The 27,183-nt window shown below is 36.7% G+C and overlaps 1 protein-coding gene across 2 annotated transcripts in view; it reads left to right on the top strand.

The window, feature by feature from the left end:
* CNTN1 (contactin 1) overlaps positions 1 to 27,183 on the top strand; it is a 320,158-nt gene that overhangs the window by 251,337 nt on the left and 41,638 nt on the right. For both annotated transcript variants that reach the window (XM_045829319.1, XM_045829320.1), the window contains 4 exons: positions 3,821 to 3,979; positions 12,417 to 12,566; positions 20,899 to 20,969; positions 24,334 to 24,568. In XM_045829319.1, coding sequence (XP_045685275.1) covers positions 3,821 to 3,979; positions 12,417 to 12,566; positions 20,899 to 20,969; positions 24,334 to 24,568 — 615 coding nt within the window. The remainder of the gene's footprint in view (positions 1 to 3,820; positions 3,980 to 12,416; positions 12,567 to 20,898; positions 20,970 to 24,333; positions 24,569 to 27,183) is intronic.

The raw sequence follows: 27,183 nt of genomic DNA, 5'->3' as shown, positions 1-27,183 counted from the left end.
CATATCTCTTTTTATCTTTTTCTCATTATCTTCTAACTTCCTAACTATTTTATGGTAGGGAGAAGAATTGATGAAAAGCCTTTACCAGGACTACTCATAGAAATATCCAAGGTCTGTCTCTTTCCCACAAAAAATTTATAGTGATAAAAACAAAAGAACAAAATGGAAGATAAAAATCATTTGTCACCTACAGTACTTAGGCATTTAAAATGCAGGTCAAATTCTAAAGCTTCTTTCCATCTGACCAATTTTTCTGTTTCACTCTAACTTAAATTTGGTATAAATCACATTTTAGCAATCATTAGTTGTGAGGACCACCTAGGAAACTGGGAAGAGGTGTTAGGAGAGTAATAATGAAATAATCTGCCTGGAACGGTCCATTTGCTTACATGTTTTCTGGCTTCGGTTCTCTCCTTAAAGATGTCTTGAGAGTGTTTGCACAGTGATGGGAAATGAAAAAAAGAGAGAGAGGTAGTGGGGTGGCAGGCGGTGGGGGGGAAGAGCAAGTGATAGACCAGTTATTAGAGTTAGAACTGTATAATTTTTTTCCATCGATAAAGGAATCAGATAATGGCCAGTTCCTTTGTGCTGAGCAACAAGTAACTGCATTATTATTATCTTCTTTTACCACAACACTTCTCTCTCAATTCTGAACAGAAAAACATAACAAGTAATATCAGCCACACTGATCTGAAATCCTTCTGGGAGATAGTGCAAGGCTGGGCCTGGTTGAGCTCTCAATGAACTAGCTTGTCTCTACGGAACCACTCACTCCTCTGTCTCTGCTGCATTGATTCCTTAGTTTGTACCAGGGCCTTCACTGCCCCAACCCTTCATCACCTCCATCGAATTCACTATGCAGTATTTCACTTGTAAGTGAAGACAATTGGTAAATGAACACTCCACTAGACAGGTCCCTGCCAATTATTGAGAAACACTAACAATTTTTCCTGCCAGGAGCTCAGATGCCCAGACAGCTTTGTAGGAATAATGTAATATTGTTAATAGCTAAAGTTTACAGAGGGCTTTCTATGTACCAAGCCTGGTACTACATTCTTTAAAGATATTATTTCAGTCTTAACAGCAATTCTATATGGTCAGTTTTTTATCAGTCCTATTTTACAGATGAGAGAATGGAAACTTAGTAAATTTTTTAAAAATTGCAAGATAGTTTAAGACATAGAATGTAAACTCAAGCCTATTTTGGCTTAAAATCCTTGTTCTTTAATTACATATTTTCTCTCAGATGTTTTCTGGGAGAAAGTTGTTGTCAATTACTGGATAAAAAAGTCTGCTTCATATCAGATAAACCAAGTAATAGTGCCACACCAAGGTTTTAAGGATATGGACCTTTCAATCTCTTCTCTCAATTTCACCTCTTTATAATGATTTAGTATTTCAAGGCAAACAGAAAAGGGAGATTGTATTATAGATGACCATTGTGCTTATAGAACTGTCTGAAGATCGACTGTGATAAACTCACTCATATATTCACTGCATATTTATTAAGAACCCACTATAGACCAGGCATGTATCAGAGAAAAAAATGACCAATTTAATTACAGCATTTTGCTCAACAACGTTGCTCTTTAATGAATGGATGACCGAATAAAGTTATACACATAGTGTCCCAACAAATACACTAAATGTGACTTTAATCTGAATTTTTAAAATATTATTCATTTGCCACTCCAAGAACATCAGAGAACAATGGCAGGGAAGTGATTTGCACTTTAATGGTTGTCCACTGACCCACCGCAATTTTGTCTTAATTTCCTTGAACAGTTTTGGAATGCCATACCCTTATGCTCTGAAAAAGTGTCTGAATGCATGACTTTCTCTTCCTTTTAAAGATTCATTCTTTAATTTTTTATTTTAACTCTCTGAAATATTCTACTCATCAATTGACTTGGGATAGGCTTTATGTAAAGTAATGAATTTCTTGGTTCTGATCGAGAATGTGCATTGTGTGTCAGCATGGCTTCTGCACATAAAAAATGTACTGTGTTCTTTCAAAACTCCAAATGTGTTCCACATTTCTATGTTGATTTTCCTTTATTTTAGATGGTGTATTATTGTTACTTTTAGTTAATGTTAAGAAGTATAAATCCACTATTAAAAATGGCATATTTACAAAAGTTCACCTTTATTATATTTGTTTCCAAATAATAAAATTTACTACCATCAACAGGGTGTGTCTTGTGTTATTTTAAAATTGCTAGAAATGCATTAGTGTTGATCTAAACACACACCTTTCCCCTTGAGACCGGCCACACAGAAGTGGGTGGAGGTTTGGGGTATTGTCTACACCTTTGCAAAGACCAAAGTCCACATGGAGAAAAAACAAAGCCAGCTATGTAGGCTAAGCATCTGATCTGATATATAAATAGGAAGGCATTTACTGTTAGCTAAAAGATAAAAGCATGTCTCATTTAGTACCCTATTCAACATGAAACACCAAAGGTGCCACGTTACCAAATTATTGATTATATATTCTATGTCCAATCCTGCTGTGATGGCCTCCTTCCTGGTGCAAAGAACACCAGTGAGGCTGTTTTTTCTGAGATGTCTGTTCCAGGAGAAGAGCTCCCTCACAACCGAGAAGCTCCGGGGGCATTGTAAGGGAGGGACACCACTGTACCCCTTACGGGGCACTGGTCTCAGTTTTAAAAACAAATTCTGAGGCAAATTATAAGGATGTGGTATAGCATTATCATGGCATTTTTCTACTTTTTTTCCTTATTTTATTTATTTATTTATTTCATTGTTGTTGAAGTACAATTTTCTATCTTTTACTCCCATCCCAGCCCACCCACCTACTTTCCATTATAATTACTTGTTTGCTGATTTATTTCAGCCTTTTCAAGGCAAGGAGCTACTTGAAGCCTTTGAGTTACATCTCATTTATCTTTCCATTTCTATCACCCAGCACAGTGATCTCAGTTAAGAAAATAAATGAATAACATTTGCACTGAGCTATGAATCATCTATAAGAACCTGTTTTTAAAACTTGTCTTATGTTCTGCAGTAATAATTCTGTCCTAAGATGCTTCATTATATAACTTGATGTTTTCAGAGCAATCCTGGTATAGTTCTGAGTTTACAATTGTTTTCTATATTTTATAAAATTAGCAATATTTCTTTTAGTATTATTTATTCCCATTACTAAAACTAACAAGAAATATATCACCCAAAATATTATGCTCGTACATAACATCATTCCCAGATATTTCTACTCCACATAAAATAAACTACCTGTAATATTTAGGGCTATAAAAAAGTATTCGTTTCATTTTGGGAAAGTGAAGTGAAACGTTTGGTTTACTGTTTTCATTTCTGGACCGCATTGCGCTACTGTCTCTGATTCATGTGCGGAGCAAGTGCACTCTCATTCTCACTATGCTGCAATCTGTTTTAGGTCCCATTGATGCCAACCACATTTTATGAGTCAAACAGTATCATATGTATCCTGGATAATAATACCATTTAAAAAATTTTTTGCTATTGTTCATTTGCAGTTGTCCTCATTTTTCCCCTATTGCTCTCCCCTGCCCTTCCCATCCCCCTCTCCCTCATTCAACGCCACTTTTAAATGGCAGCAGCATTTCTTTCTTTTTTTACAAAAGAGAAAAATGAATTTTTTTAGTGAAAACCATGAATATCACTTCTTATGGTTTGTATTTCAAAGGAACGTGGCATCACTTATTATATCACTTACATGTTTTTTAGATTAATTGCAAGGAGGACATGTTTGTATTTGAGCGCATGCTTAATTCAGCAGTTGGTATTTATTGAGTCATCACTCGTGTTTTCATTTCAGGCCCCCCAGGCCCTCCAGGCGGTCTGCGAATAGAAGACATCAGAGCCACTTCTGTGGCGCTTACTTGGAGCCGCGGTTCAGACAATCACAGTCCCATATCTAAATACACTATACAGACCAAGACGAGTCTTTCAGATGACTGGAAGGATGCAAAGACTGGTGAGTTTTATTTGTCTGATTAATCTGTGCATATTGTGAAACCGAATTCTTTTATAAAAAAAAACTTGGACACTTTAAGAATTTTATGATGTACCCAGAAATGCTCTTTTTATTTTTAAATTTTTATTGTAAGTATCCCAGTGCTTTGATAATGAAACAAAGCACAAGGCACTTAAACATTTTAAAGCTGTTGGGGAAGAGGCAGCTGTATGTCTAAGTCCACGACAGGAAAACAGAGAGAGGCCCCCCGGTTTTCAGTTGGCTCCTTTTAACATTGTTCACACAGTGCTCAGTGGAAGGTTCGTAGTTCTTGGCAGGCTGGCACTCAGTCCACTGAGCCACACCAGCCAGGGCAAATTTCATGTTTCTTTATATGCACTGTACATCTTTCCAACTTTATGCTTTTACATGTTTATAACAATTATTCTAAAGTCCCTGCCTGACCATTCAGTATCTGGAATATCTGGGCCATCATTAATTCTGCCTCTTGATTTTTGTTCTTTTCTGGATAATGGATCACATTTCTTTATTTTGTCATGTGCCTGATAATTTTTTATTGATTTCCAAGCATTGGTGTGAAATAATAGCAGAGGCCAAAGTATATATTATTTATGCCCAGGAAAATATATGTCATTCTTTCAGAGGTTGAGTCAGTCTAATCTTTTTTGACATGATCTGGGCTTTGCTGTTAAATTTAGGTTAATGCAGGCTTTAAGCAATTTGAGTGTAGGATCAGAACCTTCCCTCCTGAGGGTCTGGAGGTTTTTAGCCTTAGCATCAGACTTTAGGTGGCTCTTCCAACTTGGATCTCAGAGACAGTTCTTCCAGCTCCCCTGCATCTGCCCAGACAGCTGTTGTGTGATAATCAGTCTAAAGCCCAGCGTGCACAGGGCTTGGGGTGAGGTTCTCAGTTCTCCCACGCTCTTCTCAGACCTTAGCACACCAAACACTTGACCCTCACAGAGGAGGCAGATCTCTCTCAGCTCTCCTACCACTCACCTAGCCACAGATGGCCACTTACTCATATTCAGTGTAAGGTCCAGAGCGCATGTGGGGTCTCAGTTTTCCTGCCCCGGTCTTGGATTTAAGCAGATCTGAGGTGTCTGAGCTTCAAGGGAGGTCTCTCATGGCTCTGTTGTCTTGCTTCCAAGTTCTCTTGAGCATACTTGGCAAAGGTCTAGAAAAAAAAAAAAGAATTAGCCAATGGGTGCAGACTCTCCTTGATGCGGAGCTCCCAGGGATTCAAAGCAGACATGCCAGCACGCTGCTTTCAAATATGTGTGAAATGTTGAACTGTTTCCTTCTTATGAACATCTGTGGCTTCTTCTTCTTCTCCCTGTGCTCTGCCAATGATGGCTTTAGTTCATTAGATTTCTTTACAAACTCAGCTTTCTGATGGGCTCTGAAAAATGATTATTTTGTACAATATCTTGTATGTTCTTTTCTGAGTTGTGTAAGTAAAATTCTCTTGTGACTGTATCCTAAGTGGAAGTGAAAAATAGTTTTTGCAATAAAATAAAAATAAAAATCATGTGGCTTATATTTAGAGTGGTGCCTACTAAAAGGAAGGTACAATATTAAACTCAGTTTTATGAAAGTAAATTATTAAAGGTATTCAATAACTATGTTTTAAAGACATCTCTGGCTGGCATAGCTCAGTGGATTGAGCGCGGGCTGGGAACCAAAGTGTCCCAGGTTCGATTCCCAGCCAGGGTACATTCCTGGGTTGCAAGCCATAACCCCCAGCAACCGCACATTGATGTTTCTCTCTCTCTCTCTCTCTGTCTCTGTCTCTGTCTCTCTCTCTCTCTCTCTCTCTCTCTCTCTCTCCCTCCCTAAAAATAAATAAACAAAATCTTTAAAAAATAAAAATAATAAAATAAAGACATCTACTTTCAGCAGTCCAAGGATGAAATTAGAATAATGAGATAAAAGAGTAGACTATAAATCTTTCAAACAATCTACTATAAGTATTACTTCTCTCCATCCTTTTAAGGGGTGGATAGCCAAAATTTGACACAAGATGCTCAGGTCACATTTAGAATCCTACATTTGATTCTCTGCTGCCACTTTCAGCATTTAGTCTGTGCATGTGTGTGAGGTGAGTGGTGTTGGCCAGTGTTGCGTGGGTCACTGGCCAGCAGCGACCACGGAACGCTGTGGATGGCTCACGGAAAAACACGCGAGAAAAAACACATGCACAGAGACAGACTAGTTTCTGTGGGGAAGTAGGGACGAAATGGCCACCCCCCCCTAGTGGGGAGCGGGCTGATTTACCGTCCATACCTGCTTTTATTGGGCTCATTTTGCATAATAATTCAGGTAAAGTACAGTACTCATTAGGGGGAAGTAAGGAATCATAGAAAACAAAGAACTCTGCTGGTCTATTGAGTCAGGGTCAAAGAGCTGTAAGACTGAGGAACAAAATAACTTCCTTCTAAGACCCTTCTCATTCAACTGAGAGCATTCTAAACAAAGAAGGCTTCACAGTAATTTACATGTTCTTTCTTAGGCCTGATCACCCCGGGGAATCCGCACTTCTCAGCACAGAGCTGCACCACCCTGTCATTGTTTCAGGCTTAGGTGGAGCAAGGGAACTAAGGCAACTGGGAGACAAGGAGGTTTTTTCCCAGACGCTGAGAACTCAGGCTATGTCAAAGCCGATGAGCGAGGGTCCATCACCCCCTTTTGCTGCAGCCCCCCAAGTCCTTCTTTTGGGGGGCCTCCCAGAGTTATCGTGCCTGTCTTAGGTCATTCCCCCCGTGGGGAATCTTACCCATCTTTGGCTAACCGACCAAGCTTTTTGGGGTTCAGTTATGAATAAAGCAGCAGAAGCAGCATTCCTGCCAGGGAGATAAGCTTTTGTCTCCTTGCTGGCTAATGGTTCCAAAGGTGTTCACTTAGCCTTAGCCTAGGCGGGGGTTTCAGCTCCACCCTAATTTCAGTCAGGGTGGTTCCCAACAGGCCAGAGCATAAAGAGGATCAAAACCATACTATGAGAAGCAATTAAGAGAGCCTGGGATATGTTTTCTAAAAAAGGAGAAACAAAAAGATGTGTTTATATTTAAAGTTCTGCATGTGGGAGGCCAGAATTGTTACAAATTTTGTGCAATTAACATCTGCACACATTATAATCTCTGGATTTTAGATTTTTTTTTCTTTAGGTTAGATTATCTTCTTATAATAGACATTTATAAATTGAGTTACTAAGCATAAACATGCTTAAGCCCATAAACTACACCACCACATTACTCTGTGCAAAGGCAGAACCAGTTTTTATTTCTACCACCAGTATAAAAGTATCTGTTCCACAGTATCTTAAGTTAGTATTTAGTGTTTTCTTTTTAAATGTTTGTTAAATCAATAGGTTAAAAATGCAACAAACAGTAGGTTCATGTGGAATATTTACTTTTTAGAATTTGCATTTTCTGCCTTCTGTAGCTTCACTTTCTGTTGTTATTTCAAACATAAATTTATGGGTTTTTAAGAGGCTATATTCAAATTTTCCTTAGAGGAAGATCAATGAATCACACCTTCTGGGGAGCCAGAGCACACCTTGCCTTCCTTTCACTGCAAAGTTCTTTGCCACACCCACGGTTCCCTCCAGAGGCCTGCTGGCTGATCTATGGGGTGGGTCTATAGCCTGTAATGTAACAGCACGGGCTTGTGTCAGAGACAATGAAAAGCCTATTTCCGTTCTCATGGACCGGCTTTTTCAGTTAGAACATCTGAGAGGGTAATGCTTTCTGGGCATTCTTAAGTGCTTGAGTTTTGAATTGAGATGGTGGATTCTAAAAGTTCGGATGACATTGACATCCTAAGGAAATAACCAGGACTCACTTTGGCAATTTACAAGAACCTAGAACAGGTGGGATTACCTTGCCGTTTTTCAGATCTGAAGTCATTCTGACAGTGTCAGAAGCTCCTCAGTCAACTAGTTGGTGTGGCCTGAAGGCCCAGCACCACAGCTTGGTTGTCAGGTGACTAAAACATTGTGAATTTTTAGCTTTAAGATACTTATGAAGCTTGCTTCTCTTTTCCTCCAAAGAATAGTCAGAAAATTTTTACTCTGAACGTTATGGACTCAAGGTATTTGCAAATGTATCTGTGGATTTCTGCTCATGCCTAATTGCTAGAATAACACATACGTAAGGGGATTTTTTGACCTGAGTATTAAAATAAGGAGTAGTTCTTCTGTTCTATATCCCCTTGCTTGAAATTTACATTCGGAAGTAGGACCAAGCTTTAAATACCTATCAAGTTAATTAAAAAACATTTTAGTTTAAAAAAACATTTTAGTTTTTTATGAAGAGAAGCCTCTGATAGGCATTATACCATTAAGGTCTGATTTTTTTTTAAATACTGAGATTATGTATAAAAGGTGGCCTCCCTCAGAACTGACACAGTAACAAATTTGGACATCCAGACCCCATTCCTGATACCTAGTACTTTCCTTTTTGCACAAAGTACTGTCCTCTCTTCCCGACTCTGGGAATAGCAAACAGGTTGGGAGGAATTTGGCTGAAGGGAGAGGACACAAAGTCTCTCTGCTCTTGACTATTTTTCTCCTGCATTTGGTTTGAGTCATGAATGTGCTTCCAATGTAAACCTAACCTCTGCTCTCAATCCATCTGTGTGGGTGGCGCTGGGAAAAGAAAATGTGTCCAATTGTTCCTGCTGGGGCTGAAGGAGTGGGAAAAGAGTGCATTAGGCACACATCCGTTTATATGGACATTTAGGGCTCAGAATAATACAAATAAAATGTGTACTAGAGGCAAAACATGTATATATCCTCAAATGATATCCACAAATGAGTGGGGAGGAAGCAGAAGAAATATTTTGTATGTAAGCCTTTTATGGATATCACCAGTTTTGAGATTATAACCTTACTGATTATACGGGCTGCCTACCTCAAGGCTAGAGCTTGCTATGTGCTGCAAGAATTTTTAAAACTTGCAATACCTGACTATTTAGTCAGGGGCACTGACCTCTTTTCCCTTAGACTGTCAAATAAAGAAATGAAAACAGCCAACACAAGAGCTATATTGTGTGAATGAATCAAAATTATATCTAATTTTTGTCAGATTGGCAAGAAATACAGTTTTTGGTGTGCTGCAGAATTTTAGTAATTAATTTGTGTGCCATGAGATGAAAAAAGGTTGAAAATCACTGAGTTAGAAAGCAAGCTTTTATATCCTGTTTTCTTAATGTGGTGTGGGTCAGAAGTCCGGCCCCAATCTGGATGGAAAGCAGGCCAGTGGAAGAACCATTTTAAATTCTAGACACATTTTTAGATGATAAATGTTAGTCTTTTTTGCTCTTATCCCTATTTCTTTCATAGATCATTTTGTTGGGAGAATATTATAAATATATACTAAGGCATGTTTGTTTTAAATATTATATTTGCATAAGTACTGAAGTTAATGTATATAAACAAAAAATTACTGTAATTGATTTTGTTCTAAAAAAGAGCAGTTTTCGTGCCTTGTTAGACATCCTAGTAGGGAATATTATTATTTTTTGTAAAGAATTTATTTATTTTTAGAAAAAAGGGGGAGGGAGAAAGAGAGGGAGAGAAGCATCAATGTGGAAAAGGAACAGTGATGGGTTGCCTCTCATGCGTCCCCCATCTGGGGACATGGCCCACAACCCAGACATGTGTCCTGACGGGGGATCATACTGGTAACCTTTTGTTTTGTGGGACACCACTCACCCCACTGAGCCACACCAGTCAGGGCAGGAATGTTATTCTTTTTCAATAACTCAGCAGGTACATTCTTCCTAACAGCACTCGTGTTTCCCCCCTTGAAAGAGTTGTTTACATCACTGGGTTAAGGGTTTCCCACTGGAGTCTGTCTTCTCATGGTAGTAACTCCAGGGCTTTTTGCTTCTTCTTCTTCCTCTCTTTGTCTTTAAAGTCATAGGCCCTACTTCTCATATGGAATCCAAAGCCTACCACAGAATGACTCCTGTTGACCTTTACTACTTTATCTCTCACCATTCCTCTAAATACTTTCTGTGGTCAAGTATGACTTTCTAATCTTTGAACATACCCCCGATCTTCCTATTGTTTGGGCGCATTTTCATGTTGGATCCTCACATGAGCTCACCTCGGTCTATGAGCGGCAGCCTCCACTGCACATCCATCTGGTTCTTCCCGTTCTGACCCAGCCTACTCCTGCCCATACTTGTTGACGGCCAGTTGCCTGGAAAAGTCCCAGTGTAGCCTTTGCTATAATGAGAACACCATGCCCTTGCCAAAAGAGACCCTTTGGAATTGTACCAGCATTTCCATTCTCCAGGCATTTAAATGGTGCTGAGGTTTTGCAGCATAGCTGTCATGGCAGAGGATAAGGCTGCCTCCTTGAGATTTCTACCATACTTTTTTATTTGGACTCCCCAAGCTCATGGATTCACAAAATCTCAAAGAGTTCCATCATCTTCTGCCTTTAAACTTCTGTATTAGTCTCCTAGGGCTGCCATAACAAATAACCACAGTCTTGGTGACTTAAAACAACAGAATTTTACCCTCTCACAGTTCTGGAGGCCAGAAGTCCAAAATCAGAGTGTTTGCAGGGCTGTACCCTCTCCAAGTGTCCTAAGGAACAAGCCACTCCTGGTTTCTCCCAGCTCCTGGTGGCTCCTCGGCCTGTGGCCACGTCACACGGTGTCCTCCTCTTCCATGTTTCCTTCCTCTGTGTTTCTCGTATAAGGACGCTTGTCGTTGGGGTTAGAGCTGACCTAAATAATCCCAGAGGATCTTATCCCAAGATCCTTACTTTATTCCAGTCTTAAAACAGCCCACAAAGATGCTTTCTTCCAAATAAGATCACATTGATAGGTTCTGATTATTGGAACATAGACATGTCTTTTTGGTGGCCACTGTTCAACGCACTGGAGCCTCCATTTACTGGAAGTTTGGAAGTTCAAAGTCATTGCAAGGTATCTGGAAAAGAAGGAGGCCACCCTACCCAGCGTCATAACAACCAGCTCGATTTTTCCCTTTTCTCCATGAAAAGCCCTTCACAGATCAAAAGTTCACCTTCCCTCTTCTAATTGGTCTCTATGTATGAGTGAAGACAAGTGAATTCTCAGTTGTTATGAGGAAAGGTGGAGGAAATAAAAAGGCAGAATCAAAACAGAGGGCAATGCAAAACCAAACTTTTAATCAGGAAGTCAAAAATATATGTCAAATATATGGAATGAGTTCATAACAAAAGAGAATAGATGGCAAAATTAGTGTCCAAGAGGGTTAAAACTGTGGCAGGATGAGATATGGGATCATCTGGGCCATACAGGAATTTGTCCAAAAGTAGAAATTGGACACTGGGTTACTTAGCACTTATTGTGGAGATGGGTACAATGTTTTAAAAAGCTACATATTCATGGTCTGTATTGCAGATGAAAATTCCATATAACAGGATAATGAGTCAGTCCTATGCAAGCCTAAAGAAATAAATTTTCCACGTAAGTGGTGTATGGGCATTTACATGCCTATGTATGTGTAGGTAAATTACTAAAAACACATATGGGGATATTTTAAGAGAGCTTAAAATAATCTATAGTCTGGCTCTGGTTGAATGTTTTTGTCATATCTCAATTAGATAAGCAGTCTCATATTATTTCCTACCCATAATTTATAATCTTCCCATTGACATCTAACATCCAGCAGCATGAATTCTAAGAAGTAATTGATAAATCTTAATGAATTATTATAACATTTATTATCACTTCCCCAAGTGATTTGGGTATAAATCTAAAACAATAGCTAATCAACATGCTCATATCGGTGCCCTAGTAATAAATCATTCACTGCCTATTCACTACATCAGTGGAAGTCCATACAAACTGCAACTGCCTCAGTTTTACCCTCATCTCAGAAATGTCTCTAGATTCTGTTGTGATGGATAGCTCCTTGCTGGCCTGGGTGCAGCCCGAGAATGAGCAGCACAGGCATGACCTGGGAGCTTCTCAGACCTCCCAGCCTAGACTTAGTGAACAGATGATTCATATGTCAATTACTCTCCCTAGTTTATTATTTATCAATAACTTCTCCTCTTATGCCCTTGAACTTAACAGTTTATCATTCCTACTCTTTATCTTTATTTCAACCCAATGGACTATGTGCCATCTTCTCAAAATAGTGCATTAAAAATGGGGTTTTGCCCTGGCTGGCGTAGCTCAGTGGATTGAGCATGGGCTGTGAACCAAAGCATCGCAGGTTTGATTCCCAGTCAGGGCACATGCCTGGGTTGCAGGCCACAGCCCCCAGCAACTGCACGTTGATGTTTCTCTCTCTCTCTCTCTCTCTCTCTCTCTCTCTCTGTCTCCCTCCCTTCCCTCTCTAAAAATAAATAAATAAAATATTTTTAAAAAATGGGGCTTTATAAAAGTGATGCTATTCAAATAATCTCTATTTAATGTTCATTCTGTTTAGATCCCCCGATTATTGAAGGAAATATGGAGGCGGCAAAAGCAGTGGATTTAATCCCGTGGATGGAATATGAGTTTCGTGTGGTAGCGACCAACACATTGGGTATAGGAGAGCCCAGTATACCATCAAACAAAATTAGAACAGATGGTGCTGGTATGTAGAAGGAAGTTTTTTTTTTTTTAATTTAGAAGGCCTGTAAATACAATGCTACTTTAATATATAGTTGAAGATGTTTGGAAATAAATAATGCTCTGAGGTAAGTGATTCATCTCAACACCGTGTATGTCTTTGATACAGGTACTGTATTTTTTGGACCATAAGATGCATCTATATTTTAAAGGAAAATAGGAAAAAAATTGAAGCAGAAAATGTAGTAAAATGTTTAATAACATAAATAACATAATATTTCACCAATGTAAGTGTAAATAGAACTCAACAGCAGCATTAACAACCATTATTCCAACCAAATTTGGAGCGGGGGAGAAAAATACATCTTATAGTCCAAAAATACGGTATGTGTATTTTAAGATAATCAAAAACAAAAAAAAAGGAAACATGAATTTTAAAAATATTTTTACATAATTAATGTAGAGGAAGAGGTAAATTGAAACTACTGCATATTCTACTAGTGATCTCTTAAATGAAATTGGTATTTAGAATATAAACTTCAATGTAAATTGTGATCTTAACCAGGTAGACTCTTGATTAAGAATGATGTAGAAGGTTCAGTTTTTTGTGTTAGAGTTTTGTGCATCTTTCAGACCTATTTATAATGAAATGGGCACATGTATGGATGGTGTGGACTGGGAGTGAGGAGAACGTGGTGAGGACTTCTCAGATCTATGCCATTAGGGAGGAACAGCTCGCACTGTTCCTTTAGTATTGGGAGTGACTCTAAATAGCACAGCTCAACCTTGGCCATTCTTTCAATTTAGGTTCACTTTTTTATGCTAAATACCAGCTCCAGGCTATTTAAAAAGCCTTCAGTACAAGAACTTCACTCTATTTTCTTTTCCCATGCATTATTAGGCAAAAATATTGTTCTGATTCTAATAATACTTTATTATTTCATGTCTATGAAAAAGAGAATATTTTGTAGGTTCTCTGAGTTTATTTTTACTATGCCTTGCCAAAGTTTTATTTACAGTGTTTATATGGGGAGACGGTTTTAAATGAATGATAGACTACCATTAAAATTCTTTTGTGATATCTTATTATCACTTATCCACATTTCTTGCTACCCAAATTCCTTTACCTAACCTCTAAACTATTCTAATGTCTTTAGTTTTTAAAACCAAATTACTCAACAGGAGTTCAATCAATGAACTATCTCTTAAAATTTTATGTAATTTCATGTATTTTACCAGGTTAAAAAAATGATGATTCTGTAATAAAGGAAAAAAAAACACTAAAATACTAATTTGAACTGAGTATTTTCAAACACATTTCTGTTAATCCTCATAATGTTTTGAACTAGGTATGACTCTCCAATGCTCACTGAAGAACAGTAGACTCAAATGCACTAAATAGTTTACCTAACTTAACATAACTAATTCAAAATTCAGAATTCAACTCTGATAATGTCTGGCACCTCCTCTCATTCACTGAGCTTTCTTCCCCTTAAAGGCAGTTCTTCAAGCAAAACTCTTAAAAACATGTGCATTTATGAGCCCTTATTAGAGTTCTAGCAGAAGCTTAGATTTCAACGTTAACTGTGACACTGAATATGACTTACATACTATTTGGCGGTGGTTGTTGTTTTAGCATAACCATGGGGAGAAATAAACGCACTTGTTCTTTTTCTCCACCTCACAGAATCTATTTAGATTACACCCAGCTAATGTATACCCAGCAGAGCTGGGATTGACACCCACGGCTTTCTAATTCTAAAAACTTTACTGTGAAACCATGTTCTGGGAAGGCAGTGTGCAGTATTGAAGCTCCAGGACAATGGTCCTTTGGTACAATCCTGGTGCCATTATTTAAAAGCTCTAATTAGAGAGAGGCAGCTACTTAACTTCCCTATGTCTCAGCTTTCTCATCTCTAAATGGAAATTATCTTTAAGTGTGTTTTTATGATTAAAAAGCTTGTAAGTAAACCAGTTATTACTACCTACTATATATTTGCTTAATAAAATTTATTTGTTTTACTGTTAATGCTTATTCTAAACTTTAATACCCTTATAAAATATTGTATATTCTATAATTGATCACCACATTTGGCAATATATTTCCATCTCTATAAGCATTATAGAGGGTCATATAATTTCATGTAATTTTTAATCATCTTATATATTTGATATAATAAAATTTAACTAACTTTCTCTTTATTTTTATGTCCTGCTTTCAAAAGATTGGATGTGCATAAAATTAGACCCTTACATTTTTCATCTTTGCAAGAAAACAAAAATGCTTTCTAAAACAAAGGAATGTCTATCTTGTCATGTACCATTATAACAACTCTCTAAGAGATGCCAGCACATGTTACCTAGGATAAAACCTGGTTCTTGTTTGATGGAAAGGTTGCTCCTGCCTCATTATGCTGATTGAAAGATGTGGCATTATCTAACACAGCACGTGCCCTTATCTGTCCAATTACTAAATGTTAAGACCACAGAGCACAGTTGGGTATATTCTTTGGATTCAGACAAGTGCATTATAAAATAGATGGTCCCAAATGAAGAATTCAAAGATGTGTTTGTAATTCATTATAGCCCATTTAATTTTGACTGTATGAAAGAGAGAGCAAAAGCTTCCTTCAAAGTAATGTGTCATCATAAGTCATATCTTCATAACTAATGAATTGCAGGTACAGTTGGTGAGTTGATATTCCAAAATGGTGCATTCATGTCTGGTTTGACAGATCTGTTGTTTATTTACTCGATCAACCAAAGAAGGAAATGAGCAAAGTAGCATAACACCAGAACCAACATGTTCATACTAATTATAGAGCATTAATTTCATGTTTAACGGAGCTATCTTGCTATTTCATTTCATTTCATTTTTAATTTTTAATATATATTTGATGCAGGAGAGGAATAGTGATAACATTTTATAGTTAGTAAGTATATATATATCATATATATGTTAGTTACTATTATTAGTAAGAAAGTAGATTAAAAGAAGGAGAGTATAGACTTTTTTATTTTTATTTATAATTTTATTTTGGGGGGTTAACATTTTTTTTAATTGTTGTTCAAGTCTCCATTTTCCCACCACCACTTTCTCTGCCCCTCCCACCCACAACCCTTCTCCTCTTTGGCTTTGTCCATGGGTCCTTTATACATCTTCCTTGATGACCCTTCCCCTTCTCCTTTTTAAGCCATGAGGAGGTTGAGTTAAATGTGCAGCTTCTTCACATGTAAGCACTGTGACCTAGGCTAGTCAAGTAATTTGTTTTGCCTTTCCTGTTAAAAGAGGACAATTCCACTTCTCTACATACAGTTGACCCTTGAACAACACTGGAGGTGAGCCCACAGCTGTGCAGCCAAAAATCTGCATGTGAAATCTGACTTCCCACACATTTATTACTAATAACCTGTTACTAACTAGAAGCCTTACTCTACTGATAACAAACAGTTGATTAACACATATTTTGCATATGATATGTATCATATACTGTAAGGGTGTACATATATTGTAAGGGTGCACCCTTACAATAAAGTAAGGTACAGAAAACAAAATGTTATTAAGAGAAATATGAGAAAATATGATTATAGTACTGTACTTTACTGTAGTTATCAATACTGTAAGCTCATGTTGTCTGTTTTCAAGATAAAAAGACTGTGCATTTAAATGTGCTTGCTCACTTCCAACCCGTGTTGTTCAAGAGTCAACCATACGTATTTCAGACTGCTGATACAAGCATCCAGTTAGGTGTGGTACGTACAAATAATCTCCAAGTTCTAAATGAGCCTTTTATTAAGTTTAGCTTCATTCGTGAGCAAACTTTCACAAATTAGGAATATTTAATGCTGAATTTAAATTTGTTCTACCTACATAATTTCTACTAAATTAAAGAGAACATCTTCAGGACTGGAATCATATATCATTCATATTATTGTTAGTGCTGGACATAGCACACTGTTCATAATCAGTTCTGAAAATTATTTGTAGAAGAAAAAAGGGACAAGGAGGGCAAGGTGATGATTCTGGTCGTTGAAAGTTAGAAGATGAAATGAGAAGCAGCGACCAAAGCAGCAGTGGTGTTTGCTTGTTACGGTTTAGAGGAATTCATTATCAAATATGGTCCGTTTTGTTTGAAAGAAAGTTAACATATGCATTAGATGCTTGTGTATTTAATACACTGAGAGAAATAAAGTAGAAAGTGTCCTTTTAGTTAATTTAAACAATCCATAATTGGTGTGAGTCCCTCACAGTAATTTTATTATGCATTATGATTATTTCAGATTGTAGCATTCTTCTTGTCCATGCAAACATTTCTCCATATGACCTATTTTTAGATTACCATTTCATTGAGCAGTGAATAAATTTGCTCTATGCATTTGAAGTTCTTCTTTTCTTTTAAAGATTTTATTTACTCATTTTTAGAGAGGGAAGGGAGGGAGAAAGAGAGAGAGAGAGAGAAACATCAATGTGCGGTTGCTGGGGGCCATGGCCTACAACCCAGGCATATGCCCTGACTGGGAATTGAACCTGCAACACTTTGGTTTGCAGCCCGAGCTCAGTCCACTGAGCTACACCAGCCAGGGCGCATTTGAAGTTCTTGTTTGAAGGAATTAAGAAGTACAAATTGGTGGTTATAGAATAGTCACAAAGATATAAACAACAATTTAGGGAATATAGTCAATAATATCGTATTATTGACCATATGGGGCCAGCTGGGTACTTGAAATATCAGGGGGAACACTCTGTAAAGCACATGAGTGTCTAACCACTATGCTGCACATCTGAAACTAATACAGAATAATATGTGATGTAAACTGTAATTTAAAAATAAAAACAATTAAAAATAAATAAAATGTTAAAAAAGGAAAGAAAAGAAAATAGATATGAAATTATTATTTTTTAATTTCTTGCTAGAGAATAAAGCCTAGATAAATAAACCTCCAGTTTCAGCCTGATATGTTCTTAAGACAATAATATTATTATGAATTGTCTTAGCCTCTCTCTCTATCTATATCTTTACATACTATGGAAAAGAACATGGTAGATACATTTGGCATGTTAACAGCCTGCTCACCATCAGACCAGGAGAACCTAAAAGTTAAAAAGAATTATTCCTACTTGAATATACAAATATTATGTAGTATATTTGATTTATTAACACCCCTTCAAAAAGAATATACAAGAAAGAAAGAAAACAAACTGATGTAAGACTTTATGACTGTTGGTTTTCTAGACTCTAAAGCATTATTTACATGACAGTTTTGAATCTCTACAAAAATAAAGGCTCACTGGAACACAAGCTCTGCCATACCAGCACAGTCAACCTGATAACCAAGACGGCTACTAAATGACTAACCGGGGCAGTGTGTGCAGTGTGGCTCCACTGCACAAAGGGATGCTTCACATCCAAGCAGGACAGCAAGAGGTTTCATCACACCACTCAGAACAGAATGAAATCTAAAACTCGGGGGGTGGGCAGGGGAAAGGGGGAAGAAGGGGGAAAGTTGGGAGAGCTGTAACAGCGTAAACAATAATTAAAAAAAAACATAAATTGTTTATTCCTGGAATTTTTCATGTAATATTATCATACCTCAAAGGACCATGGGTAACTGAAAAGAGGAAAGTGAATGGATAATGAGGGACTATTATTGTACTTATAGTCAAATTATTGAAGCATTCACATCTAAAAGTAAAATTGTCAGTGTTAGTTCTTTTTTATAGAGAAGGAAAGCCAGGGCACAGGCTTGATTTTCTTTTAAAATATTTTTTAGAGCTATCACTGAAATATAGAAGCCTGCTTATAAACAACATCAGGGAATCATAGCAAAGGACAAGTTAAAAAACATCACTATTTTTAACCTTTCAAGTAAAGTTATAAATATTGTTTATTCGCAATTAATTCAGTAATTCTGTATTTTTCCTAAATATTATTTTAAAAATTTTTAATGATTTATTGTTCAAAGAAAGTCTAGTTTGTTCACTGCTAAATGCCCTGGAGCCTAAAGTTAAATAAGCTTCTTTGTGCCTGGGGTGATTTACTTCCCTGAGAGGAATCAATCACTCTTTGGCCCAGACCTCCAGTTCCTGCAGGGCTGAAAGCGAACACAGAGCGCCCAGCTGCTCTCTCTCCCATGCACGTCAGACTTGCAGGTTATGTGTCGGTTCCACCTGTGAGACAATGTCCCTTAGCAGCCACGGCTACAACATTGAACATTGAAAACTAAATGGAGGGAATTAATAATTAATCCAAGGAAGATATAAAAACACTCTATTAGGAGATAGAGTTACTTGTATTTCTGTGCTTTTGCTTATCGTACTTTAAGCATCATGAGCTCAATGGATAATTTTTGAAGAGAAAAAATCAATCTTGAATTATTTACTTGAAGCATGTTAAAAAGAGCCTAAAGTAGACATTTTAAAGTGGAAAATATATTCTATCTAATGTCATTATACTCCATTGTTTAGCTCGGTTCTAAATAAAAAGGTTATTACTAATTACAATGAAAAGGATTATAATGAAGTGATTGAAAAATAATAACTTGTCCTGGTAAAGGGAATATTTTATTCAACAAATTGCAGTGTAATAAATTATTCTAGAGGTTTTTTTTGAGATTATTTGCCTAGGACCACCATACTTGTATATACAGTTAGGCACAAAATTTGATTTATTCATTGATTATATAACACAGCTTGTTCTTTGTTTCTCTAAAGCATGGGGAGTTTTAACTTCAGAATATGAATTATGGGGTTCAAAGAGTTTCCAGGAGTTATTTTAATATCCCAGACTTCAATATGTGTTTTATCTAAAGTGCTACAAGTAAATTATCTTTTAACATCTCTGTGAATTTAATTTCATTTCTACCACTCATGTGGTGACAGTTAAATATTAGAATAAAATCTCTCCAACTTTAGATAAATTTCTCCATCAGAAAAGGAACTCATGATACAGTTTTATAAGTATAAAGAAAAACATGCATTTTGTTTATGTGTGTGCAATTAATGTGTATCTGTCACCAGAGAATTTACATGGATAATATTAGGAGAAGTTGGGAAGTGTCATCTTTGAATCACAATTATTTGTTAGGATCTGCAATTCAGTACACAGAAGGCTTGGTTCAAGCACTTTGAGGAAGGTGTGACTATTTCCAGTTTGGGAGGGATCTGGACACTCAAAAGAGAACTGACATTGCATTTCTTCTTCAAATATTAGTGGATCTGGGAGTGATATCTCAGATTGGAGCCACATGATTTTAGGGGGGCAGGGGAATGTACATCCTCTGGCAAAACACAGACATCATCCATGTCGCTCGGTAGCTGGTCTCCCAGTACCTCGAATTCAGGGACAGACTGTGCTTATTATCTGTACATCTCCAATTAGATGCAAATCCAATAAAACACAGTGTACAATAAGACACAGTGCCCAGATTCAATAAGGTATAGCACCTACCCTGAGGACTTTCAAGGAGAAAGAATAACTTGGAGGAAAAACAAAGGACAGGCCATTGGATTCGGCAGTTAGAAGCAATTTTGAATATGGGGGAGACTGATTTCAGAGATATGAAGTGGAAAAAGGGCCATGGGTTATTAAAAAGTGATTATGGAATGAAGTACAAAAAACACTCATGTATCTGTTCTTCTTTGCAGGTCAGTGACAGGAGAGGTTGTGAGGGCTTAGAGACTGAGAGGAGAACAGTGCCTTTTAAGGATGAAGAGCCTGCAAAGAGCCCCACAGCAGGGAGACTGAAAACTGGGGGTTTGATAGAAGAGGGTGGGATTGAGGAGACTTGGCATCACCCACAGGGCCAGGTCCCAGGAGAGATTTAGGAATTGGAAGTGGGAGCACAAGGAACAATAGTAGATTTCTAGTATTTCCAGACATGTGGGGGACATTATTTTGTTACTGCACTTGGACCGCATCTTAACCTGTATTTGTAGGTTGAAGCAGAAAGCTAATACCGGGGTTAGACAGTCCCAGTGTTCAAAGGTTTAAGAAGTCTGAGATGATTTCCAACAAAGTGTTATACATCTAATCTTTCAAAATCATATTAAATGAAAGGACACAAAATTTTTTTTAAAGATGTAAAAAAGGTAAATTTTCTTTGCTATCTTTTGCTGAAGTAAGCTGGCACATTTCCTATGGCTCAAAATCAGTTTTTATCTTGACAGTAAAACAGATTACTATTGCAGCCATCGAGAGGCATTGCTATTATAATTGAGTGGATCTCTTGTGCAGTTTGTCTTCCCCAGTGAAAGAAAAAAAAATTACTGTTTCTGTAGTGAATAAGAAATTGAACATCAGAAAAAATCACATAGCCTCTATATTTTGTTTGTTTGTTTGTTTGTTTGTTTGTTTCAGCACCTAACGTGGCTCCTTCAGATGTAGGAGGTGGAGGAGGAAGCAACAGAGAGCTGACTATAACATGGGCGGTGAGTCTTGACGAGTTGTATTTATTACAGGCTGCTTTACCTATACTTAGTCTCAAACCTATTTTGTTTCCTGAAAGAAATTGAAATAAAAGTGTAACCTAATCAACAAAACAAACAAACAAGCAAAATAGAAACAGAGACACTAAAATAAAGAACAAACTGACAGTAACCAGAGGGGAGGGGGAAAGAGGATAATGGGGGAAAGCAGGGGAAGGGTCATCAAGGAGCATGTATAAAGGACACATGGACAAAGCCAAAGGGAGGGTAGAGAGGATTGGGTGTGGGAGGCAGGGGTGGGTGGGATGGGCGAGAGTGGTGGGGAAAAAATAGGGGCAAATATAATTGAACAACAATAAAAAAATTAAATTATAAAAAGACAATTCCCAAAGCACAGCAAGAATAAATTACTAAGAGATTTTTTTTCTCTCAAATGCATGTCAGATTTTACCAGCTTACTATGGTTTAGTGTGCAAAAACAGGTCCTTAATGCTGTGGGATCTGTTGGCCGGAATGATTAAACAAATTTTCAACTAGAGAGATTTTTTAAAATTCACTGTGACCTAGTAACCCAACTGTAATTCATGCCATTTTTACTGGACATTCAAAACTCCAAAGATTTGTTTAAAAAGCTTTTATATCAGCATGTATTTTTAATTAGAGATTGTTTCTCACTTGAGACTTGTTTTGATCACTAAATGTAATCAATCATGATAGGTCAGACTTAGAAGTCAGCCAAGTGTGTTGTTATAGAGGAATACAAAGCATTGCATTACATTTTTATGGTCCAAAGGGGAGTTCCACATCAGAGATTACAATGTCTGGTAAAAATGCATCTTAACTGGAATTTTGAAGTGAAAAGAGATGGTGGGGATGGGGAAGGCTGTGACAGCACAGACTTGTGAGACTTCAACCCGTGACGTTTATCTAGCTAACACATTTTATGTAGCTCCATGTATTCTTTAAGTATTTTCAGTATTTAATCACTACAGAGAGTCAAAGAACACAGTGTAAGCTCTAAAGAAGTTCTGAGACTGCACAGAAATTGGCAGATTTTATTCTTTACATAAATCAAATTGGTTTATATAATAGTAGATATTTAGCAAAAATTCACTTTGTGGAGTAATCATATTTTATACTTGACATTTAAATCACATTTTAAGTAAGATTTAGAAAAAAATGACTTTTGTTTGTCCAAATCTCAAGTTAGTTATATGTACATTTTAGTTTCAACGTAATATTACAAAGTGAAGGTAATAGGAAAATTAAAACATCTTACTGTTTTTGACAAGGCTTGATTTTCTTAAACTCTGTGGATGTCAAGCTTCATGATAAGATGGGAAGTTTGTCAAAAATTCAGAATTAGAAATGCTGTTCTAAAATTTGAAATAAAGTCTCTGGGAATAGGGCCTGAGAATCATTAATTTTTTAAAGCTCCATAGCTGATGTGATGTACTTTTAATTGCAAAAATAAGTAGAGAACTAGCAACCAGAAAAAGCTGTTAAACTATTGCAGAAATGTTAGGTTATACCCTCTAATAACTTAAAATCACATTTTGTACATGATCGTGAGCAAACTCCAGGATCTCTACCGCTAACACGAACAATGTGGCTTGGAACGCTCAGGCCCATTTACATGCACATCTTTCCAATAAATACAGTAAATTATTTTTTTCTTCCTATGATGATCTTAATAACGCTTATTTTCTCTAGCTTACTTTATTATAAGAATACAATATAAAACATAAAAAGTATGTATTAATCGACAGTTTGTTCTCAGTAAAACTTCCCATCAACAGTAGTCTATTAATAGTTTTGGGGAAGTCATAAGCTACATGTAAGTTTTTGACTGAACCAGGAGTTCAGCGTCCCAAACCCCCATTTGTTCAAGGGTCAACTGTATGTGTACTGTACAACCAAGTACAACTCCTTTTACCCTTTGAACTTTATATAATTTTATATTCTTGTATGTCTATTGAACCAACTGTGTTGTATTTAAAATATTTCCTTGAGATACTTTAAGTTGGATTTTCTGGTGAAAAAGTGTAATATACAATTTGCACATTTACTTGATTGGTTAAAGATGACCAAGTGATTAGTATTCTCTAGAACTAGCATCATGTAAGTGTATAAATAATGAATTATCAGGGCTACCACAGACTTCTTTACTGAGCAATTGGCATATGTTATAATAAGAAACTCTGAGAGAATAATGCAAAACAGTACATTTGCTTCTGTACTGGAGTCAGACAGAGTCCCAGAGGCAGCCTCCTACAGATGAGTGCAGTGTTAGCCCTTCCTCCTTTCTCCTTCTGTCTTTTATTCCTTGGACCAGTTTATATTATTTGATTACAAGAGAGATATTCTAGACTCTTGTATAACACTCTCATCATTATCTTTCAACTCTATAATTCAATTATTCAATCACTGAATAAATATTACTTGAGGCCTTGTTCTAGGTACAATGGATAAAGAGGTAATCAAAACTGACAAAAACTTTGCCCTCTTGAAACTTGTATTCCATGAGGTTAAAAACAAATACCATGTGGTCTCACCTATAAGTGGAACCTAAACAATAAAACAAACAAGTGAGCAAAACAGAACCAGAGACATGGAAATAAAGAACAAACTGGCAGTAACCAGGAGGGAGGGGAAGGAGCATAACAGGGCAAAGAAGGGGAAGGGTTGTCAAGGAACTTGTATAATGGACCCATGGACAAAGACAATGGGGGAGGGCTGGAGGGAGGATTGAATGTGGGAGGTGGGAGTGGGTAGGGCAGGGGAGAGTAAATGGGGGAGGGATGAGGACAACTGTAATTGAACAACAATAAAAAGTTTATATAAGTTGTAAAATAAAAGAACTTTATATCCTAGTAGTTAAGAGAGAAAATAAAGTAAGAAATAAATAAAATATATAGTGTACATGATGATAGAGTTAAAGAGAAAAAAAAATTAAGCCTAGGGGTTGGATATGCAGTATTGTAGAAAGTGTGGAAATGGCTGATCCTGTGGCCAGGGGAGACATCAAGTAGGTGATTTTTACCTCAAGAAAGTGAGGGAGGGGCCCTTCTGACATATGCGAGAGTGTGCTAGGTGAAAGTAGGAGGAACTAGAAGTACAAAGGCCCAGAGTGGGATCCCCCACCCTGACCAAGTGATGTTCCTGGAATAGCAGACTTGGTAAGTAAGGTCATCACATGTTCGAGCATGATTTCCCTGCAATTTTCAGGCAGCACTAATGTAGACTAACTGCGTATTTTTACAGAGAACATTCTTCCATGTGTATCATTGTTATTATTATTGGCGCAGGATTTTTCCTCCTGTTAAATGCATTGCTTAAACCTATTTTATATTTTATTTCTATTTAGCCTTTGTCAAGAGAATACCACTACGGCAACAATTTTGGTTACATAGTGGCATTTAAACCATTTGATGGGGACGAATGGAAAAAAGTTACAGTTACTAATCCAGATATTGGTCGATACGTCCATAAAGATGAGAGCATGCGACCTTCTACTGCATTCCAAGTCAAAGTGAAGGCCTTCAACAACAAAGGAGATGGACCATACAGCCTCATCGCAGTCATTAATTCAGCAGAAGACGGTAGGTAAAAATAAGTCCTCACTGACATGACAAGGGAGGGAAAACCTAGTTCTCTGGTAAGCATTTCACTGCTGTCTTTTGGGCTTTACTTATTAAGATCTTTTCATAATAATTTGCATTTAATAAATTAGCATTATTTTGAGGCAAATTAAAATAGCAATCTCTCCCTCAATGACAAGAATGTTCCCAGAAACTTTTCCTTTGAAAATCATGCCCATGGTAGGTGGGATGTCTCTCCTAAAATAGTCGGCTTGGACTCCTGTTCCTGGCCCTTGATTATAATTTTGCAATCAGAAATTCTCCATACTTGATTGGAACCTCAGTATGTCTGCGTGTCCATGAATTTCCTACTTAGAAATTTCTTAACATCTTTTGGTAAAATTTTCCCCCCTTAACCTAATTTGTATAATTATAACATTTTTTGTGATTTTTTGTCCTTAAAATACAGTGCTGGAATTTTATTAAAGGGAATCTAGGCATAATTCTACATTAAAAGAGTCAGAGACCCCCATTAAACTTTTTTCTTAGGTAGGGAAAAATTTAGAACGCTATTAAGCGGAAAAATACAAACTGTGGCTCTAAATGTGCTCTAGAAACTTTACCTGAGCTGAGTTTGCCCTTAGAAGACTTTATACCTCTATGCTAAATTATATATAGTTTTAAATTAAATATTACATTGATCCCTATGATTTTTATATAAGCTACAATGCTTTTAAAAATTATTTATTTTCCTATTATCTCTGTACCTCCTTATTTTATCTCTGTACTCGTGCACCATATAAATAATTAATGGCCAGAAAAGGAAATGGAGATTTCATTGCCTTCTGACCTAACACATTGTCCTTGGCCAAGATTCTCCTTGCTCATCCGTGAGAAGTACAGGTGGAAGAGTTTGAAAACTTAAAATGAGGTGATCTCTGCTTCTGATCTCTTAGAGGAAACATACTCATCTATTAGTTTACTCAGCATTATTTTTACTCCAAAATAAGCGTTTTACTATCCCTAGAACTCACATATGCTCATCAGTCATAGAGTTATGAGATTTCATGTTTGTTAAAAATTAAATATCTATTTAAATCACCTCATGATCTTTACTTCCAATGCAAACATGAAAGGCAATCTTCTATTTGTATGTATGTGTGTGTAAGTTAACTAAAGACTTAGAAAAAAACCAGAAAAGCAGACATTATTTAAGTTTATAATCAATTCAGGATTTTTAAAAAGATTTTATTTAATTATTTTTAGAAAGAGGGGAAGGGAAGGAGAAAATGAGGGAGAGAAACATCAATGTGTAGTTGTCTCACACACACCCTACTGGGGACCTGACTTGCCGCCCAGACCTGTGCTCTGACTAGAAACCAAAACTGCAACCCCTTTGGGTCACAGGACCACACTCAACCTACTGAGCTACACCAGCCAGGGCCAGTTCAAGACTTTTTAGTCCTGAGTAATAACTTAATGTTCTCCATACTTATTCTGATTCAGCAGAATTATAATGGCTCAGTGTTAATAAATTCAACAACATGAGTGCATCTCACAGGGACAAAACAAAACAAAAGTAAAAAGTACTTTAAAGTTATCTTCTCTCCCAACATCAATTTTTTGTTGCTGTATTTGCTGTTAATCAGGCAACAACCCATTTTTTAATTCCTTTAGTCATGGCCTTCAATATTAAAATATATTTATTTCCTAAATGTTTCATGAGTCTCATAAAACCCGCATGTGCCAAAGCCTGTGTGTTCATCCTTTCATCCTTTCTTTTACTACTAAGAAATCAATCATAGTGCTACATGTTTACCTTCCTTTGAAAAGGCAACGGTGTTCCTCTGCAGGACATTTTTAACACAAAAGAGGATTATGGTTTGTTAATAAAAGACAATAAAAATTGATCACCCCCGCTTAAATTTTTCCTTAGTTTCTTTGTGTAAGTTTCATAAGTGATGTAAATTACTTTTTTTCACTGAACAGAGGCCGTTTTGATACATATTTGACTTGATGCCCAGATAACAGATTAGACTTATGAAAGCTCCCCTGAGCCCAAGAAGTGGTGGCTGTCAAACCTGTTTCAAAGGATCTTAAAAATAAAATAAAAAAGTTTTAACTTGAACATAAAAGGAAAAGTAGGCAGTACTGCTATGCATCTTTAGCTCATATAAAAGAAAGTAAGAGAAAGTTGAAAATTAAATTTAATGAATAATTTTCTATTATAAACACCAAATTTCCTATTTGTGATCATGTAGATTTGATAAGCTAAGTATAATAGACTTTCTTTGCATCTGCAGGCTTTCTTAGGCAGATTAGTTGGAAGAAATAAACAAATAGTGTTCCTGCTCACAAATATCAGAGAGGTCCATGAAGCTTTTCATATTCTATTCTGTGTGCATGTGCATACTAAGATTTATATGTATGAACATGTGTGCATATATCACAAATAACCATACAATAAATATTAAAAAATAGAGGAAAAGGTACTAAAATTATTGGACTTATTTTTAAAATATCAAAACTATTTAGAATATTAAAATATAATTTTAATTCACCCATACCCAAAATGGTGCTGTTTGAATTTTATATTATAGGCATCTTATATGTGAATATGTTTTCATCAAATTTCA

Source organism: Phyllostomus hastatus, unplaced genomic scaffold (genome assembly GCF_019186645.2).
Source record: "Phyllostomus hastatus isolate PE091 unplaced genomic scaffold, TTU_PhHast_1.1 phas_scaffold_93, whole genome shotgun sequence".
In the NCBI taxonomy this organism is placed as follows: domain Eukaryota; kingdom Metazoa; phylum Chordata; class Mammalia; order Chiroptera; family Phyllostomidae; genus Phyllostomus; species Phyllostomus hastatus.
The sequence above is the reverse complement of the archived record's forward strand: the minus strand, read 5'-3'. Positions and strand labels throughout refer to the sequence as shown.